Source organism: Anabrus simplex, chromosome 4, assembly GCF_040414725.1.
Source record: "Anabrus simplex isolate iqAnaSimp1 chromosome 4, ASM4041472v1, whole genome shotgun sequence".
Lineage (NCBI taxonomy): Eukaryota > Metazoa > Arthropoda > Insecta > Orthoptera > Tettigoniidae > Anabrus > Anabrus simplex.
The window spans coordinates 401,872,614-401,892,497 of record NC_090268.1 but is presented as its reverse complement, the minus strand read 5'-3'; the positions used below and the strand labels follow the sequence as shown (position 1 = coordinate 401,892,497).

General features: G+C 40.7%; 1 protein-coding gene across 2 annotated transcripts; it reads left to right on the top strand.

Annotated features, from left to right (window-relative positions):
- The first annotated feature begins 480 nt into the window (after positions 1-480).
- Positions 481-19,495, top strand: LOC136872763 (trypsin-1). Of its 2 annotated transcripts, XM_067146594.2 has the most exons (6): positions 481-805; positions 8,244-8,332; positions 9,067-9,229; positions 9,809-9,922; positions 14,755-14,898; positions 19,286-19,495. In XM_067146594.2, the coding sequence occupies exons 1-6, from the start codon at positions 710-712 to the stop codon at positions 19,466-19,468; spliced, it is 789 nt and encodes a 262-aa protein (XP_067002695.2). In that variant the 5' UTR covers positions 481-709; the 3' UTR covers positions 19,469-19,495. The 2 variants fall into 2 exon arrangements, with proteins under 2 accessions (XP_067002695.2, XP_068083626.1); XM_068227525.1 differs by lacking the exon at positions 14,755-14,898.
- Positions 19,496-19,884: the final 389 nt, after the last annotated feature.

Sequence of the window (19,884 nt, the reverse complement as noted above, 5' to 3'; positions counted from 1 at the left end):
CGGTGGTCGCGCGGATCACAATTGTGCTCCGTACTTGCTTTGTGATAAATGTTATTTATTCAGTGAATATGATTATGCATTGTGAAAACAACTTTATTTTCTATACAATATAATTATGCATGCATTTATAAAATATAACTGAAAAATTACCGGACATTTTGATTTGTCTCACTTACTCCCTCCATAATGTTTTTGAGGTACCTCACTGTCTGGTTCATTCAGCCATCGATTTATATTCTGATAGTCATACATTTTGTACGTATATACCAATAATTAATATAAACTCATAAAATGGAGTAGATATATACACATGAGCTGAGATTAGACACCGTAATAAGAAAACAAACAAAGTCAAAAGAAGTCACGCTAGTGGTCGGACGGATCACAGTTTTGATCCACAAGAATAAATTGTTTTATAATGCAACAACCATCAGTCAAGGTTAGCAGACTACTGCGTTATCAGAGAGGGGATGGGGCGTGAGGAAGTACACAGATGCTCAAGGTCAACAGTCATACCAAAACACAGTAGCGAAAAAATCTAAGCGGCTGGACCACTATTGTGATCCGTGCGACCACTGGAGTTATAAGGACATATTTTTCATCGAAATACGTTTCCTCCGTACTTTAGCTGGAGGAACCCTACAATATGAACAACATTGGTTGTCAAAAAGGTTACCTACTTTAGTTTGTTTTTCCAACAGCTCAGCTGATGACAGTTCGCTCTACCGGAGGGAGACCCGTCCGTTCTATGGACGGTAGGATTGTGAACGGGACGGATGCCGAAGATGACACGTATCCATTTCAGGTAAGGTACAATTTTCGCAAAATAAAATCGAACAGTATACAGCAGAGAGTAAATCAAATAAGATTTAAATAATTTTTAGCATTAATCGGAATAGAAATATTAGTCTAAGTAATTAACAATTGGAACCACAGGGCACTTGATTTTTGTCCCAAAACTCCGACATGTATTGGTCGCGATTCGAACCGCATCAGCCTTAGTGAGAAGCTAGTCATACATCTGTTAAAGTTGGGACTATACCTCAATTAAGGTCACTACTGCTTTCTCCAGAATCCATGCCCTCCCTGAACAAAGTTGGGGTGAGATGTTAAATAGAGGAAACAAGAATTCATGGCATCCGCTAAATATTTTTTTTTTTTGCTAGGGGCTTTACGTCGCACCGACACAGATAGGTCTTATGGCGACGATGGGATGGGAAAGGCCTAGGAGTTGGAAAGAAGCGGCCGTGGCCTTAATTAAGGTACAGCCCCAGCATTTGCCTGGTGTGAAAATGGGAAACCACGGTAAACCATTTTCAGGGCTGCCGATAGTGGGATTCGAACCTACTATCTCCCGGATGCAAGCTCACAGCCGCGCGCCTCTACGCGCACGGCCAACTCGCCCGGTTCCGCTAAATAAAGCAAGTCTTTAGACGTGATACCATCCTGGCGAAATGAATGTGAGCTTTGCCGTTCCTTCGTGGTCGTCTGAACAGAAGTCGCGTGGATGCGGGGTAAGAGGTCCGAGGAGTAAGCATGTCTGCCGCGTATGCGCGTATGTCAAGTCTCAAGGCCTGACAATAAACATCTGTTCCGTCCGCGATGACTCTTGGGAACTGATGTGCTGTCGTGAAGTTTCAAAGTGACAGTGCAATTGTGCCTTAGTTACACATCATAATGAACAGTTTGTTAATGCATAACGATGGCCTAGATTGAATACCTCGTATCTCAAAAAGTTCTTCCTATCCAATATTTCCCTTAAGACTGGTCACGCCTCCCAGCCACATTTGGATATGGAGTCCGTCAGAACAATGTTCGTTGGGTTTATTTTCCTATGCAGTTGAGTAAAGGAAAATGAACCTTATAAAAATTATACTCTAGGAGTTAGTAAATACGTCACGCAGACATACTTTCCTATAGCACGGTACGGTAAGGTTCATTTTCCTTCACACGTCGGCATAGGAATAAAGAACACAACGAACATTGTTCTGATCGACTGCATATTCATGTGTGGCTGGGAGGCGTAACCAGTCTTAAGGGAAATATTGGATAGGAGGAACTTTGTGAGATACGAGGTTTTCATTCTAGGCCATCGATAAGCATTGATTCAGAGAGCTCGCATTGTCTGTCACGACTGATGTTTGTAGCTAAGGGGGTAGTATCTCTTATTCGTGCCTTACCTAAAAGCTGTCGCGGCTTCTCGTCAGACGCAGATAGTATTTCTCACCATTAAGGTACATCAGGGCCTCTCAAACGCCCAAAATCTCACGCGTTCAAACTAAGGCGCAGAGTTACTGTGCACAGTGCATCGGTCCCACTCGGCTCAGCTCGGACCAGCGCGTGTCTCGGGGCGACTCGGCTAAGCGTACACTAATTTTTATTTACAATTAATGATTTACACATTTACACATCACAAATAGATTATCAACTGCCGTCACAAACAAAACACACACATCAACAAACCTCCATTTTTAACAACTGCCTATCACGAAGCACATGGAGATTGCAACCTTCAAACAGTTGACTGCTGACTGTTTACATTAACATGTCGGACTAAACGCAACACATGCTCACTAAAACAACTCCAACTAAACAATAACCCCACTCCACCATCAAGACCGCTTCCTTATATATGTCGCCTGAGCAGGCTTCTAGAAGGATATGTCACAGCAAATCTTCTAGTAAATTATAGAGTGCTTAATACATAGTTTCAATTGGAAGGAAGGTTTTCCATAGTTCTCGTATTACCTAGTGTTATTCTGAATATTACAATGTGTTGCACAATACTGTAGTGGATTACACACCATATATACACGTAATAATAAATTATATACTATTAATTACAGGTTCTTACATTAACTAAACTCGTATAAAAATATATATAGCACATGTTTCATGACATAACCTCACAAATAATGCGATCGTAAATAGTAATGATACTAATAAGTGGATGTAAACACTTCATAGCCATACCTCATAAGTCATAATAATAATAATAATAATAATAATAATAATAATAATAATAATAATAATAATAATAATAATAATAATAATAATAATAATAATAATAATAACTGGAGCTCGATACTTGCATTCTTTACCCATGGGTTAAAGAATATTGTTTTCAAGTTTTATCAGTTTATCACACTTGCATCAATATGTCTCTCAGTCATGGTCATCCATCACTACTTCACATCACAGCCTGCACGGTTGCTAGGTAACATCGCATCACACATTTTGCATCTATAATTTCGTAACACAAATTTTCAGATGACCCCCAGCCAGAAGACATATTTATTTGAAAAGGAAGAAAGCTGATCCTTCAAGGAACGCAGGTGGTTCATTTTTTACAATTTGCTTTACGTAGCTCCGACAGAGATAGGTCTTACGGCCACGGCGGGACAGGAAAGACCTAGGAGTGGGAAGGAAGAGGCCGTGGCCTTAAGTAAGGTACGGCCCCGGCATTTGCTTGGTGTGAAAATGGGAAACCACGGAAAACCATCTTCAGGGCTGCCGGCAGTGGGTATACAGGTAATAATAAATTATATACTATTAATTACAGGTTCTTACATTAACTAAACTCGTATAAAAATATATATAGCACATGTTTCATGACATAACCTCACAAACAATGCGATCGTAAATAGTAATGATACTAATAAGTGGATGTAAACACTTCATAGCCATACCTAACAAGCCACTATCTCCCAGATGCAAGCTCACAGCTGCGCGCCCCTAACCGCACGGCGAACTCGCCCGGTTGGAACGAAGGTATGCGGCAGAGGAAAGGCAAGTGTCACGAAGGGCATGAATATGAAAGACACAGTAGGACTTGGAAACCTAATACCATCGAGTTCGGCAAGACTGAACTAGGGGAACCATGGTCGCAGTAGCGTAGCGGGGATCGATCAATTGTGTGTGTGTGTGGGGGGGGGGAGGGAGGTGTTATAGTTACAAAATTATGGTAGAACATAATGAAGGTGCTTGTGCATGTGTGGTGCGTGCATGCACGTGTATCGTTATAAGGATACTGATACAAGTAAATTATTTTGATATTCAGAATGCAATACCGGTACATTACAAAATCTTACATTAAAATAGAGAACAAGAACAATAGGATCAAAGTCAAGAGTTTTCTGTTCGGTTTACAATCTAAATTTCGAGGCTTCTTAGAAAAAATTCCACAGGGGGGGGGGTGTTCTAACCTCCCTTAACCCCTCCCGGGCTACGCCCCTGCATGGTTGTCAACCCACACTCCGAAGTTCAGAGATCCTGGTGAACTGCGGCACTTGTTTTTTTTTGTTTTTTTTTTTGCTTTACGTCGCACCGACATAGATATGTCTTATGGCGACGATGGAATAGGAAAAGCCTAGGAACTGGAAGGAAGCGGCCGTGGCCTTAATTAAGGTACAGCCCCGGCATTTGCCTGGTGTGAAAATGGAAAACCACGGAAAACCATCTTCAGGGCTGCCGACAGTGGGGCCCGAACCCACTATCTCCCGATTACTGGATACTGGCCGCAATTAAGCGACTGCAGCTATCGAGCTCGGTGCGGCACTTGTTGACAAGGTTCTCCGTTCATGGGTTCCATTATAAACTATGTAATATAAAGTATTATCATGAACCAGGTTTGAACCGTGTATGTTCAAGATGTGGTGCACACTGTACTAGGTACCATGTTTTAAGTTGTAAACAGCGATCGGAATCACTGGTGAAATTTTGTAACGAAGATTAATGTATATGAATTCTTTGCACATTGCGCGCATTAAATAAATTGTTTACAATAGGCAGAGATATTGTGGATTTATTCTACCGGCCTCATCAACAGGGGGGAAGAATGTTGTACGATAAGAAAAGCCCATTGCATGTAAAATCTAAAGTCTAACGCACAGTGATGAGACCTATAACCTTCAAACTTGGTCAGCTACATAAGGAGAACGAAATTGAAGCGTTGCGATGGTCCCTTGGCATGACTCGCTAAGGCCATGCGACGAACGACGATTTGCGTAAGAAATTAAAAGTTCCCCGATCATGCAGAAAATGTGAAAATCACGCCTACGGTGATATTTACTGCACGTTTATGGTCGCCAGCCTCCAAGATGACAAAACATCTGGCCACTTTCTCATAATTTCGCAGTAGTGGGGGGTAGCCAGCGTACAAGTTTTGAACACTGCTGTGTTATGGGGCATTTATCTAATTGTACTTCCTCCTTAAACAACCACCACCACCACAAGGTTCAGGGATCGTGATTAGGTAGTGGTTATAGAGAGTGTACCAAAACTCGACGGCAAAAAATTAGGAATGGATTCCTCACATAGAGAGAAGAAAAAACATTTATGACAACATGAGTCCGGAGACGTATACTTACAGATTTATCGAACTTTTGTACATTTACACCGTACGTCTGTAACGCCAGCTGGAACACTTTGAGCATATATCAGAGGAAATGTTTAAAGTGACGACCTTCAGCTCGAATACAAGCCTCCGCTCGTCGTCGCATGGAGTTAAGCACGCGATCAAAAATGCCTGGGCCGGGCTGAGTGGCTCAGACGGTTGAGGCGCTGGCCTGCTGACCCCGACATGGCAGGTTCGATCCTGTCTCAGTCCGGTGGTATTTGAAGGTGCGCATATACGTCAGCCTCGTGTCGGTATATTTACTGGCACGTGAAGGAACTCCTGCGGGACTAAATTCCGGCACCTCGACGTCTCCGAAGACCGAGAAAGTAGTTAGTGGGACGTAAAGCAAATAGCATTATTATTATTATTATTATTATTATTATTATTATTATTATTATTATTATAATGCCTGGTGTAGTGCGTACTTCCTGAGAGGTTGTCACAACGCGCTCACATAAAGTTGCTTCATCAGGAACAGGAGTTGCATACACGAGAGACTTCACGTGTCCCCGCAGGTAAAAGTCCAGGGGATCAAGTCAGGAGAGCGTGGTGGTGGCCAAACAATCGGTCCTCCTCTACCTATCCAGCGCTCAGGAAAATGGGTATCCAGGTACCTGCGGGCAGCAGACGGAAATGTGCGGGAGCACTATCTTGCATGAAAAACATTTGTCGACGGGATGCAAGTGGCATGTCTTCCAAGTAATCAGGCAATGCAGTAGTGTAGTTATATCCAGCAAGCCTATTCGGAAGAACGTAGGGTCCCAACAAGCAATCACCGACAATGCCTGCCCAGATATTAATGGCGAACCTCTGTTGATGAGACGATTCGATGATTGCATGAGGACATGTAAATTATTACTAAAATTAATTTGTGTCACAAAGTTTGAATAAAACTCTAAGAATACGTTTCCGAACCGATGTTGTCTTAACCTCTTTTTCTTCTTTCTATGTAAAGAATCCATTCCTAAATTTTTGCCGTCGGGTTTTGGTACACCTGTATAGGCACTAAATAGTTGACATTTTAACATTGCTTAGCGAACCTTTAAGTCTCCATGACTCATAATACTCTTCTGTGCAATATTTTTCATCGAAGTAAGGACTTCGAAAAGGCTGTATTCCTACTACTTACTCAAGGTTACCGACAAGACAGTAGTGGCAGTGGGAGGGACAGAAAAACTGGGTTAAGAAGCCGCATTCATAACATGGCTGGATGAGTAAAGTGTAGTTGCTACAGCACACTAATAACGCAAAACATTTTGAACTTTCCTTTAATGTATTGAAGTTACTAACCTAACATTATATTATCAACTTAATTCAAAGAAAATTACATCCTTTGAAAACTGTAGCCAGTATATAACATACAAAAAGTGGTCACAAGAAAGGTTCTAAAATGTACTTTTCAGAAATCATGGTTTTTCACACCTTTCAGCCAATACAGCTATTGCAGGTGACACTTTGTATTCCTGACATACCGGGATATTACAAACACCATAGAAAACTTTGGTCTTGCAGACTTTATTTCTCGGACAGGCATAGCATTTTCCTTGAGATTCAAAAGGCCTCTGACTTGGAGCTCTGACTGGAACGTTCATGCCTAGCTGCTCTGCAAGTGCTGTCTTGATGGATATCAGAAGTCATTCCTCCATCTATGGCACCATCAACTGCTCTCCTAATGTCAATAAGAAAACGTCTAGGTTTGTTGAGCTTTTACCTGCTGATGTTAGGTTACGGAGGAGCATGGTGTAGCCATTTAGACACGCTCCGTTTGGCATTCCGTAGAATACGCATAGTGGCCACCTCTGTGTTTTAATACCACAATTGTATGTGCCGCACATTTGATCATAGAGTTCAACATTACTGTTTGTTGCATTATGATAACCAATCATTTCTGAGAAGTCCATGTCTTTACACAATGTTATTCCCGTATGCACACTGGAAAGATTTTTTTTTTTTTTGCTTTTTGCTTTACGTCGCGCCGACACAGATGGGTCTTACGGCGACGATCGGTTAGGAAAGGCCTAGGAATTGGAAGGAAGCGGCCGTGGTCTTAATTAAGGTACAGCCCCGGCATTTGCCTGGTGTGAAAATGGGAAACCACGGAAAACTATCTTCAGGGCTGCCGACAGTGGGGCTCGAACCCACTATCTCCCAATTACTGGATACTGACCGCACTTAAGCGACTGCAGCTATCGAGCTCGGTCACACTGGAAAGTAAAATGCCAAACTTTCTATACTTTGGTACATACGACAGCAAAGTTAGATCATTATCAAATCAAATACTACCGTAGTTCTTGGATCTCTTTTCCGAATATTCATCAGTTTGTTTTTCCTAACGGTTCCCACTATTGTCAACTTATGTTCCTGCAACATTTTCTTGAAAAGTGGGACAGATGAAAACCAGTTGTCAACTGTTATATTTTTGTTGGTGCCATGAACACTGAACAGGCTCTGACAGTCTCAACAAAGAAATCAGCATTGCCGTTTCCACCGGTTTTCATTTTCTTGATAATATAATAAATAGTTCAGTGAAATTGCACAAGAAAAAGTATCGCTTTGAGTAAGGTGGGGTGAGAAATTGCCCCAAGGTCAGTGTCCAGACTACCGATAAACACACAGACCAAAGCTCACAGTGAAACTGACTACCTGCTAACGAGACAGTCAGGGAAGATGAAAAAGTTCAATAATACCAACTTTAAAATGCCCCAGAATAAAAATGCTCTGGGGTATGGCTTTACTCCACCTTATTCATCCAGGGTTAAAACGACCGGATAGAGTGATGAGTCACGAGGAACCAACCAGTCTGGTTTTAATATAAAGTAACATTGGTATGTTATTCTCCTTACAGGTGTCTCTTCAGTACCATGGCCAGCACTTTTGTGGAGGCAGCATTGTGAACGAAAGGTGGATCCTTACTGCTGCGCACTGCTTTGATCCGTAAGTAACATGTTCTAGTGTCTGAAAACTTAGAAGCAAGGCGTAGCATATCTACAGTATAGACTGAAAATTGATTTGCCCACCTTTGAATGGAATTTCGTGAAGCACTATATGTTTTTCGTGTGGCACACAATGTGGTGGTCCAGTGGATTAAATGCGGCCACGTGAACTATGGCGAGGTTATTACTAAATGCGTCCAAACAGGACCAACGTGCTGTTACTATGTTCATGACTGTCGAAGGAAATACGCCGGTGGACATCTATCGGCGAATAAAGACTGTGTATAGGGCAGCATGTCTGTCGAAAACCACCGTTGTGAAATGGTGTACCAAGTTAAGTGCGAGTCGCGTTTCGACACAAGACGCTGGTCGTTCTCGGAGGCTTGCCTCATCCATTACGGACAGTAGCAACCGGGCCATGGATGAGGCCTATGCTCCTGACCTCTCCCCATGCGATTATCACACCTTCAGTCCTCCCCAAAAGGCTTTGAAGCGTCGATGCTTCCTGTCGTACAAGGATGTGCAGCAGGCGGTTGCGGACTTCACTCAGCAGTGATTTTTCCCGATTCAGTACTGTACGGCCGTCGAACGGATATTTTTTGATCGCCCCTTATGTTTGTTGATGAGCTGATTGCAGCTGAACTTTTACTTACTTCGTGATCTATAAGTGTTTATTTTGCGTCACTCTCACATTATTCTGATTGACTGGCTGACAAATGTTTGTTTTTCCTACAGGAATATGGTCCTGCCTCTAGTTACCGTGCAGGCTGGAACTACAGATATTGGAAAGGGCAAGAACAAGACGGTCAAGGGTGTGGTCAAGAATGTCGTTGGGGTGGCCATCCACAAGGAGTACATGCCCTTTAGTGGACACTACAATGACATCGCTTTGTTACTGGTGAGTAGGAAGTTTCCTTACAACTAAAAACAAGTGCTTCATTCCATCAAGGGGTACATATGCCCTGTTTGTTCACGAGTTCTTTAAGCACCAGACTTCCTAACGGTCAAAGGAAGTTACAGGAACTCGAGGTCAAAGAGAGGAACATTCTGAGAAAGACAATAGGCTCAATAATATTATAAACAGAGAAAATTACCACAGATCCAAAAGAGAACTCGGACCTCGTGTTAGCCAAGTGTTGGTTCCACGATAAACGATCAAGTTACTGCGACACCTTAGAGACACTGGGAAATGTTAAAGCCCCAAGATAAGGCACACATACTCGCTGCTAAATATATCATCATCCAGCGATATGGAGTGTTAAATGGACTTTCTTCTGTCCATCCAAGGTCCGAGAACATCTGCTGGGTCTGAACTCGTGACCTTGGTGTCCACAGTTCACAGTAACGTGACAAGCGATTTCCTTCTTGCGAAATCATACGTAAATTAAAGTGAAAAATTGTATGCCTTTGTAGATAAGTAACAAGGCAATGGACGTCGATATTTCTACATTCTTCCGTATGTTGTGTGTTGTTTCAGCTGAAGGACCCCTTTGAATTCAACGACCACATCAAGCCTGTGACTCTGCCCAGACAGCTTGAGGAGACGGCGACCTACACTCCGGCCACAGTCATCGGCTGGGGCATGAACTACGTAAGTAACCAGTAACACTTGACTGCAATTTCTGTAGGTATGGCGATTTTTGACATTTGTAATTATACATAAAGTATTTTATATAATTTATGGTTTTATTATGTAGCATTTTAAAAACCCTTATAGGACATAACATACAATTCTCCTCAATGACAGGACACTAAAAGGGTTCGGTGGAGTGGCTGCAACTGTTAAATATGATCTAAAGGCTAAAATAAGTGTTGCCTTTTTGCTGATGATTTGATAATTTTCTGTTCAGGGAAAAACATTACGACGACTCAACTCCTATTACAAGAATCAATTGTAAATTTTCAAAACTGGACTAAAACCACAGGGTTAAAATTTTCTAAAACTAAAACCAAATATATTCTCCTCTCCAAAAATAAACATACCATCCCTAACCCTGAATTATATATGGAAAACTATAAAACTGAATCAGTTAAAACTATTAACATTCTAGGGCTTCTATTCGATAACAAGCTCACCTGGACCCCATACCTTAAAAATATTAAAGACGAGTGTCAAAGAATAATGAATATCATGAAAATTCTCTCAGCAAAATACTGGGGAGCAGACTACCAGGTCCTAATGAACACATAGAGTCTCAATCAGAGTCAAACTGGATTATGGCAGTATAGTATATTGTTCTGCCAGACCATCTACTCTCAAGATCCTTGATAACATCTAATCCTCAGCTCTTCGAATTGCCCTAGGAGCCCATCGCACCAGCCCCATAGCTAGTATGGAGACTGAAGGCAACGAACCACCACTTGAAATCAGACATAAACAGCTGAATTTGACATACGCACTCGAGATAGCTGGCACAAGTAACCAATATTTAAAATCTCACCTATTTTCAAAGAGACACAAAGGAAAACTAACTGAATGTCAACCCCAACCCTTTAACATTAGAATACACAACCTTCTCAAAGAACTAAATCTCAGTCATCCACCCATTTTACTTCCACACAACTCCCTAGGTACCCCTCCATGGAAAGCTCATTTGCCTCCAATCAACTGGGAATTGAACAATAATCTTAAAGCTCAAACTGACACAGCAAAATCCCAACAGTTATTTTATGAAATTTGCAATAGATACTCATCATATAGTGCAATTTATACTGATGGATCAAAATTCAATGTGAGAAATGGTTGTACGGTGAAATATAAAGACTATAGAAAACTATACAGATTACCAGATCTTTTCACAGTTTTTACAAGTGGACTGTATGCTATTAAACAGGCCATGATTCATATTTCAAAAGCAAGCTACAATAACTCATTCATAATATTCTCTGATTCCAAAAGTGCATTAACGTCAGTACAAAATCCATCAACAACACACCTCCTTATTAAAGAAATTCAAATGCTGTACAACAAGATCCGGATTGCAGGAAAAAATGTTATTTTTGTGTGGATACCATCTCACAGAGGAATACCAGGCAACGAATCAACTGATCAAGAACCAAAAGAGCCTACTAATCTTCCAATCAATGACTGTCAAATTGCCACGCCACATTCTGATATCATCGCTTATATCAAAATCAAACTATACGAACAATGGAAAATGAACTGGCTTAAAACTTCCACTAGCAGCGTCCAAAAAATGAAAATATCTATGAGAATATATCCTCTCTAAAACCTCATCAGTCATGAACAAGTCTTAATCTCCCAACTCAGGATAGGACACATGAAGATCACCCACAACTATCTCCTAGGAAAGAAACAACCTCCCACCTGCAGTAAATGTAACTGCTCTCTCACTGTCAAGCATATCATCTCAGAATGTCAACTGTATGACCATTGGCGCCAACACCACAACATACCTAAGGAAATGGAAGTAACACTGGTTTCTCCAGTTGAGTCATCAAGTCATCAACTTCCTCAAGGACACTGGCTTGCACTCCAAAATCTAATTACATTACACTTATTTATACTTTCCTTATACATTTTTATAATTACAATATTATTATCATCACTATTACTCTGTAATCATATGTAACAGTCGCAATTATAAACAGCCCTAATAAAAAACTAACAACTTTTCAACTATCTCCAAAAGCACAATATCTTGACGAATACCAGTCTACCTTTCAGCAGAATCACAGAACTACTACAGCACTACTTAAAGTTACAGATGACGTACGGGAGGCTATGGAAAGAAGACAAGTGACAATTCGAGCCTTTTTTGACTTCGGTAAAACTTTTGACTCTGTTGAAACTAGCATACTTATTTTCTAAATTATACAAGCTCTGTCCTTCAACGAACGGTCTCCTGTGAATGAAGTCATTTTGTGAACGTAGTCATTTTGTGAACGTCAGCAGCGTGGAAAATGCAATTCTAATGAATATTCACCCTGGTAAGCCGTACAGGCTATCGGGAGATAGTGGGTTCGAAACCCACTGTCGGCAGTCCTGAAAATGGTTTTCCGTGATTTCCCATTTTCTCACCAGGCAAATGCTGGGGCTGTACCTTAATTAAGGCCACGGCCGGTTCCTTCCCAATCCTAGCTGCAGGATCGTATATCTTCTCTATTTGTATAAATGATAACACTTCAGTTCACAGTTGCAAACACCACTTATAAAGAGGGATATACAATTATACTTGCATTCTGAACCTAAAGGACTCCCTGAAGCAATAGAAAATTTCAACAAAGATTTATGTAACTAGATAGACCTGCACGGACATAGACTAAATGACACAAAGTCACAGCATCCGTAATATCGCACCCCAAAAAAAGATGGTTTATTTATTCGTATCAGAAGCATACATTTTACACTGCATAATGGTACTTAATGACATACATATCAAATAGTGTCTGCCCAGAATTTTGCCAAATCACGGGCATTAGGTGTCGCAGCCATCAAGTCCTCTATTGTGCAACTTAAAGGACACTTACTACAGTTCATGAAATGGGCTGTGGTTTGGTCTTCACCACATTCGCATTGCCTGGATGTGCCAGGAAAGCCCCACTTTACCATACTGGTTCTTGATCTACCAACCCCAGTGCGAAGCCTGTTCAACGATTTCCACGTAGACCAATGTTCCTCGTGTCCTGGGGGGAGATGTTCAATTGGTAGCATCCAATCAGCAAGTTGAGGATTTCTAGTTCTCCATAATCTCAACCTTGTGGATTGAGCAGATTCGTTTAAATCTTCGGTTGTATTCAGGAAACTCCTCCTAGACCTCAGTCTTCGGTGGGCAGATTCATATCCATTCAATGGGTGTGCACATGAGGCAAGTGCTTTAGTTCTCTCATTCATGGATGCAACTTCTCTTCTTATATCTGGTGGGGCGATTCCAGCCAAACAGTAGATTCTATCTCGTGGAGCCACTAATGAGTCGACATGTTTCATTTAGAGAACTGTCAACTTGTTTAGCATGACTTGATCTGTACCAAACAGGGCAAGCGTACTCTGCAGCGGAGTAATACAGCGCCAGGGCTGTAGTTCTCAACGTCTTTGGATGCGTACCCCAATTGGTTCCAGACAACTTGCGAAGGATGTTGTTTCTAGCCGACACTTTCTGCTTGATGTTCATGCAGTGTTGTTTGTAGGTGAGAGCACGATCCAATGTTACACCTAGATATTTAGGTGTTGGGCAGTGATCTAGCTGAGTATCTTCCCATACTACCTGCAATTTCCTTGACGCCTGTCTGTTCTTTAAATGGAAAGCACATAGCTGAGTTTTAGATGGGTTAGGCTTCAATTGATTTCCTCTGTAGTAGTAGGATAGTTCAGAAAGAGCCTCTGATAACTTTCCTTTTACAACCTCAAAGCAGTTTGCTTGAGTAGCAATAGCTCTATCATCCGCATATATGAAACTTCTGGTGCCAACTGGAAGAGGTTGGTCATTCGTATAGATATTAAAGAGCATAGGGGCGAGAACACTGCCTTGTGGCAGACCATTCTTTTGTTTCTTCCATCGACTTTTCTGATCCTGAAATTCAACGAAGAACCTACGATTTTGGAGAAGATGGTGTAGGCTGAGTAAACCACATGATCATGAGCACCTCCGAAAGTGGAAGGTAGTAGTACATACAATGGCAGAATGTTATACTAGTAGTATTTCTTGTAATATTGTCTTTCCATGGAATTGCTATTTGTTCTTGTTTGGTAACTATGTTTCAACTTTATTATCACACCACTGGAAGCGATCATTGCCGCCGAGATATTTCCCAATTGCGATGTATGTAATAATAATAATAATAATAATAATAATAATAATAATAATAATAATAATAATAATAATAATAATAATAATAATAATAATAATAATAATAATAATAATAATATGTATTCATCTATCGCGTTCAAGCATTTCAATTTTACCCCATTTAGGCTGCCTGTGAGTCAATTTTAGACGGATTTCCGTTGGATGATCTAGTTGAGTCGCACCTTATGTATCAGCAGAAATATTTTTCATGCCGACATCGTTCGACATGCAGAGTCGAAGAGACCATTTCCCAACCTTCAAAAATATCTCATCCAGAGTTGAACCCGCGATCCGGAGGCCAACACTCGACCACTAATCCACAGAGGGAGCTTCCGACCTTTATGCTATAACAGTTTGTGAGGCCTGGGAGTCTTTCTTTTTTACGCTCTTCGTGGCGCTTTCCTTTCCATTACAGGTATCTTATTTCTTTGAATGGTTCGTTCTCTTTCTTTTTTCACCTCTGATCAGAGGGGATTATTTTTGTGCTTCCCCACCACCACAACCACCACCACCACCACCACCACCAAATACCAATTGGCCGAGGCTGAACACATCACACACTTCGAAATCCTTACATCCTGTTGCTCATGACTTGAATGTGACTGTTGTGTTGTAGACCGGAGGACCCATCATGACAAAACTTCAGACGGTGGAGATCGAGATCGTATCGGACGCTGACTGTCTGGAGATCTATGCCGGAGAGACTCATGCGAGCAACATCTGCGCTGGAGTTCCAGAAGGTGGCAAGGGAGCCTGCATAGTAAGTTCTATTCTACTTCTCTTTAACTTAATTCCAGTTCAATCAATCAATCAATCAATCAATCAATCAATCAATCAATCAATGAATCAATCGATCGATCAATCAATCAATCAATTAGTCCATCAAAAACGAACAAACAATCAATCCAACAAAACTAATTAAACAAACCATCAATCAATCAAACAAACAATCGGTCAATCAATGAATTAATCAACCAAACAATCAATCAATCAATCAATCAATCAATCAATAAAATAAAAATCAAACAAACAATCAATCAATCGATCAATACATAAATCAATCAATCAATCAATCAATCAATTAGTCCATCAAAAACGAACAAACAATCAATCCAACAAACAACTAATTAAACAAACCATCAATCAATCAAACAAACAATCAGTCAATCAATGAATTAATCAACCAACCAATCAATCAATCAATCAATAAACTAAACAATCAATCAAACGACCAATCAATCAATAAACCAATCAATCAAACAATCAATTAAACAACCAATCAATCAAACAAACAATGACTAAATCAATGAAACAATTAATCAATTAGTCAAGCAATCAATCGATCAATCAATAAATCAGACACTCAATTAAACAAACAATCAAACAAACGATCGATCAATCACCCAAGCAATCAGTCAATCAAACACACCATCAATCAATCAATCAATCAAAGCGAACAATCAAACAAACAAACAAACAATTGATCAAACAAACCATCAATCAATCAAACAAACAATTGGTCAATCAATGGATTAATCAAGCAAACAACCAATCAATCAAGCTAACAAACAAGCAAACAAACAATCAATCAAACAAACAATTGATCAAACAAACATCAATCAATCAATCAATCAATCAAACAAACAAACAAACAAACAAACAATCAATCAGTCAATCAATAAATCAATCCATCAAACAATCAATTAATCAATCAAACGACCAATCAATCAAACAAACAAACAAGCAGACTAACTATCAATCAATCAGTCTGATCTTCATTTACAGCTGTCACCCAGGTGGCAGATTCTCTATCAATTGTTTATCTAGTCTTTTTTTAAATGATGTCAAAGGACTTAGAAATCTATTAAATATCTCTGTTGGTAATGGTTTTCTTTTTACTCTTGATTTAACATCGCACTAACACATCGAAGGTTTTCGGCGGCGTAAGAATGGGAAAGGGCTAGGAAAGGAAAGACAGTGGCCGTAGCCTTCATTAAGGTACATTCCGAACATTTGCTGGTATAAAAATGGAAACCACGAAAATCCATCTTCAGGGTTGCCGACGGTGGAACTGGAACCCACCTCTCCCGAATGCAAGCTCACAGCTACGAGACCCAAGCCGCACGGCCAACTCGCTCGGTCCTTGATAAATTACTCCAATCCCTAATTTCTTCTTCCTATCCCCAATTTGTCCTCTTGAATTCCAACTATATATTCTTATTATGATACGTCCATCTTTTAAAAACTCTGTTCAAGCTTATCCGTCTCCTAATGTCAGTCCACGCCATGTTGCACTGACAGCTTGAAACGTACAGCTTAGTCGAGCAGCACAACTCATTACGTCCACATAGGAAGACACTTAGAACAAATCATGGTGCTTTCCTTTGGTTCTTTTTCAATTCTCGAATAAAGTAGTCCTGGTAAGTGTTCCGTACACTCGAAACATGCTCTAATTATGGTCTTACTAGTAACGTATACGCCTTTCCATTTACATCCTTATAGTCATAACCATACGAAGAGATCTGAAACCAAGTTAATGTGAATAAACCATTGAAGATATTTCAGGAGATATCTTCCTTGACGTAATAACATTCATGTGGTTGTAAATAAAGATGGCGAATAGGAGAAAAGGCATGTAACTCATTTCGACTCTAAGTGCTGCACACGTGGCGACTGGCCCGTACGGTTAGGGGCGCGCAGCCGTGAGCTTGCATCCGGGAAACAGTGGGTTCGAATGCCACTGTCGGCAGCCCTGAAGAAGGTTTTCGGTGGTTTCCCATCTTCACACTAGACAAATGCTGGGGCTGTACCTTAATTAAGGCCACAGCCACTTCCTTCCCATTCTTAGGCCTTTCCTGCCCCATCGTTGCCGTAAGATGTATCTGTGTCGGTGCGACGTAAAGCAAACATATATATAAATTAAATGCTCCATATGACAAGCCCGATTGCGAACGTCATAATAGGCTACTGAATTTGCACACTCTTGGAGGCTACACCACCTGTCCAACAATAATTCAGATTTAGGATCACCGGGTCCCTTTAGCAATTCCATGTAGAGAATGTGAGGAACTGAGTAATGTAAATTATACTGCAAGCTACTTCGATTCCTTTCTTGTTGATTGATCTTCATCATCATCATCATCGCTCCGTCTTCCATTGTTGAAAGTTGATTATCCATCAGAGCATGCATTTCACAGTCCGCATCCTTAGTTCTCCATCTTGGACAATGCGGGGCAGCTGGCCTAACGTTCGATTAGTCTTCTCCGTTATCTGATGCAGCCATCACTTTGTAGATCTTCTACTTGCTCTTTGCCCTTCAACTTTGCTTTGGATAATCATTTTAATGTTGAAAGCATTTCTTAGCAAACAAAGCAGTTGTCCCCGTCTGACGAAAAACGTAAAATTAAACAATTTCCTCAATTTTGCTGAAACGTGAAGGGATAAAGCGCTCGGAAAGGTTTCAAATCGTAAGTCTTGGAGAGCTCTATCAAACTAAAAAAACAGATTTTGCAAACCACTTCCGGCCTAAATGCAGTTCCGGAAAAACAGCCTAAACTCGCTTGTTTATTTACTCGTTTTCAAATTCTGGCCAAATTAACTTAATGACGCAATTCTTTCAGTAATGTGTTCCTTGGTTCAAAACCTCTCAGGCGTTTTTTTTAAGAATGTCCACACCGAATATAGTTTTTTTTTTGCTAGCTGCTTTACGTCGCACCGACACAGATAGGTCTTATGGCGACGATGGGACAGGAAAGGGCTAGGAGTGGGAAGGAAGCGGCCGTGGCCTTAATTAAGGTACAGCCCCAGCATTTGCCTGGTGTGAAAATGGGAAACCACGGAAAACCATCTTCAGGGCTGCCGACAGTGGGGTTCGAACCTACTATCTCCCGAATACTGGATACTGGCCGCGCTTAAGCGACTGGAGCTATCGAGCTCGGTCCGAATATAGTTTATAAAAGCTTAAGTGAAACTCTGCATTGACTCACATTAGCGCTCGCAGTGGTGCTTAAGTGAAACTCTGCATTGACTCACATTAGCGCTCGTAGTAGTTCTTAAGTGAAGCAATGCATTGACTCACATTAGCGCTCGTAGTGGTGCTTAAGTGAAACAATGAATTGACTCATATTAGCGCTCATCGTGGTAGAAAAAGGCAAACTGCTAATCTAATGGACCGGATAACGATGATTAAGAAAAGGATTGTAATATTTCGGAATAAATAAAGAATATATCCTCATACTTTATTATACTTTATTTGGGTACCTAAAAGTCGTAGCTCATATCCCTAGGATGTTTTCAACATTGATTTGCTTGCCTGAAGTGCTAGAACTGTCGATTATTTCAAGTTATCCTTCTGTGCCCAAAGTACTACAGGATTCTCTAGAAACAAGTATTGGACAACCTCCTCTTCACATTGAGTTCTTGAAGGATTGAGTTGTTAGTTCGTTTGTCCCTCCACGAGACTCTCAACAACCTTCTGAACGTCCGCATTTCAAAAGTATTAATTATTTTTATGGTCTCCTCCAGTGATTGTCCTAGTTTCAACCCAAAAAAGAGAAACTGGAAACACCAAAGTCTTCGACACTGTCTATTTAGTGAGATGAATTAAGGATCAATCTTCCCAAATCATTGTTAACTTAGATACAGCTAGGTAGAACTGTTCTTGTCGGGTGAGTGGCTGCGGGGTTCGGCAGATGGCAGGTTCGAACCCCACTGTTGGCATCCCTGAAGATGGTTTCCCGTGTTTTCCAATTTTCGCACAAGGCAAATGCTGGTGTTGTACCTTAATAAAGGCCACGGTTGCTTCCTTTCCACTTCTAGTCGTTTTCCTACTCCGTCGTCTCCGTAAGACCTATCTGTATTAGTGCGATGTAAAGCACAGTGTAAGAAATGTACTTCGTCGTATTTCTTGCGTAGAACCACCCTCTTTCTGAACCACGTAGCCCACATAAATAAATTGATCTCTTTCCTCACATTCTGATCAGATTAATAATATCATGTTCTTGGTCTTTTTCTTATTAACTGATTAACCAAGATTCTCGTCTTCATCCTCAACTCTATACCGTAATTCCTTCATTTCGACCTGTGATTCTGCACATACTCTGTTGTTGGTTAAAATAATATATATATATATATGTGAATGTTCACAGGGAGATTCCGGCGGGCCTCTTATTGCTGACGGCAAGCAGGTTGGAGTGGTGTCCTGGTCAGTCATGCCCTGCGCGTCCAAGGGCTACCCTGTGGTCTTCACGGAGGTCTCCTTCTATATCGACTGGATCAAGGAAGTGACGGAGCAGCCCCTGGTAGACGACCTGGAAGAAGATGAAAGTTAATAACTTGACAACCAACACTCAGCTTATTTATTGAACATCCCTCATCTTAAAATAAATAATTAGTTCAAAATATATGTATATTTATTTATCCCTCTCCTTCCATTCTTGATTACTACGATAGTGAACGTACAGTTAAAATGAAACAATTTTCATCAGAACGTGATGCCCCGAATACTGCATTTTTTAGAAATGAAACGAGACATAGATAGACAGATAACACTGATCTACAAAAAATGACTTCCTACGGATATCTTGGTATCCACAACCCGTTCTAAGACAACTGAAACATGTTGATTCAAAATATCCAAACCATTTGTCTGTATCACCCACCGTTCTTGAGATATACGACATCAACCACTTACATATGTTTAACATTGTATCAACATATGCAACTTTGGGCACCATAATGTCCACTT

Excerpts from the sequence above, each read along its gene's own strand:
- LOC136872763 (XM_067146594.2), top strand. The coding sequence starts at position 710 with ATGACAGTTCGCTCTACCGGAGGGAGACCCGTCCGTTCTATGGACGGT. Across the intron at positions 9,230-9,808 it reads ATGACATCGCTTTGTTACTG|CTGAAGGACCCCTTTGAATT; the intron begins GTGAGTAGGAAG and ends GTGTTGTTTCAG. Across the intron at positions 14,899-19,285 it reads GTGGCAAGGGAGCCTGCATA|GGAGATTCCGGCGGGCCTCT; the intron begins GTAAGTTCTATT and ends GAATGTTCACAG.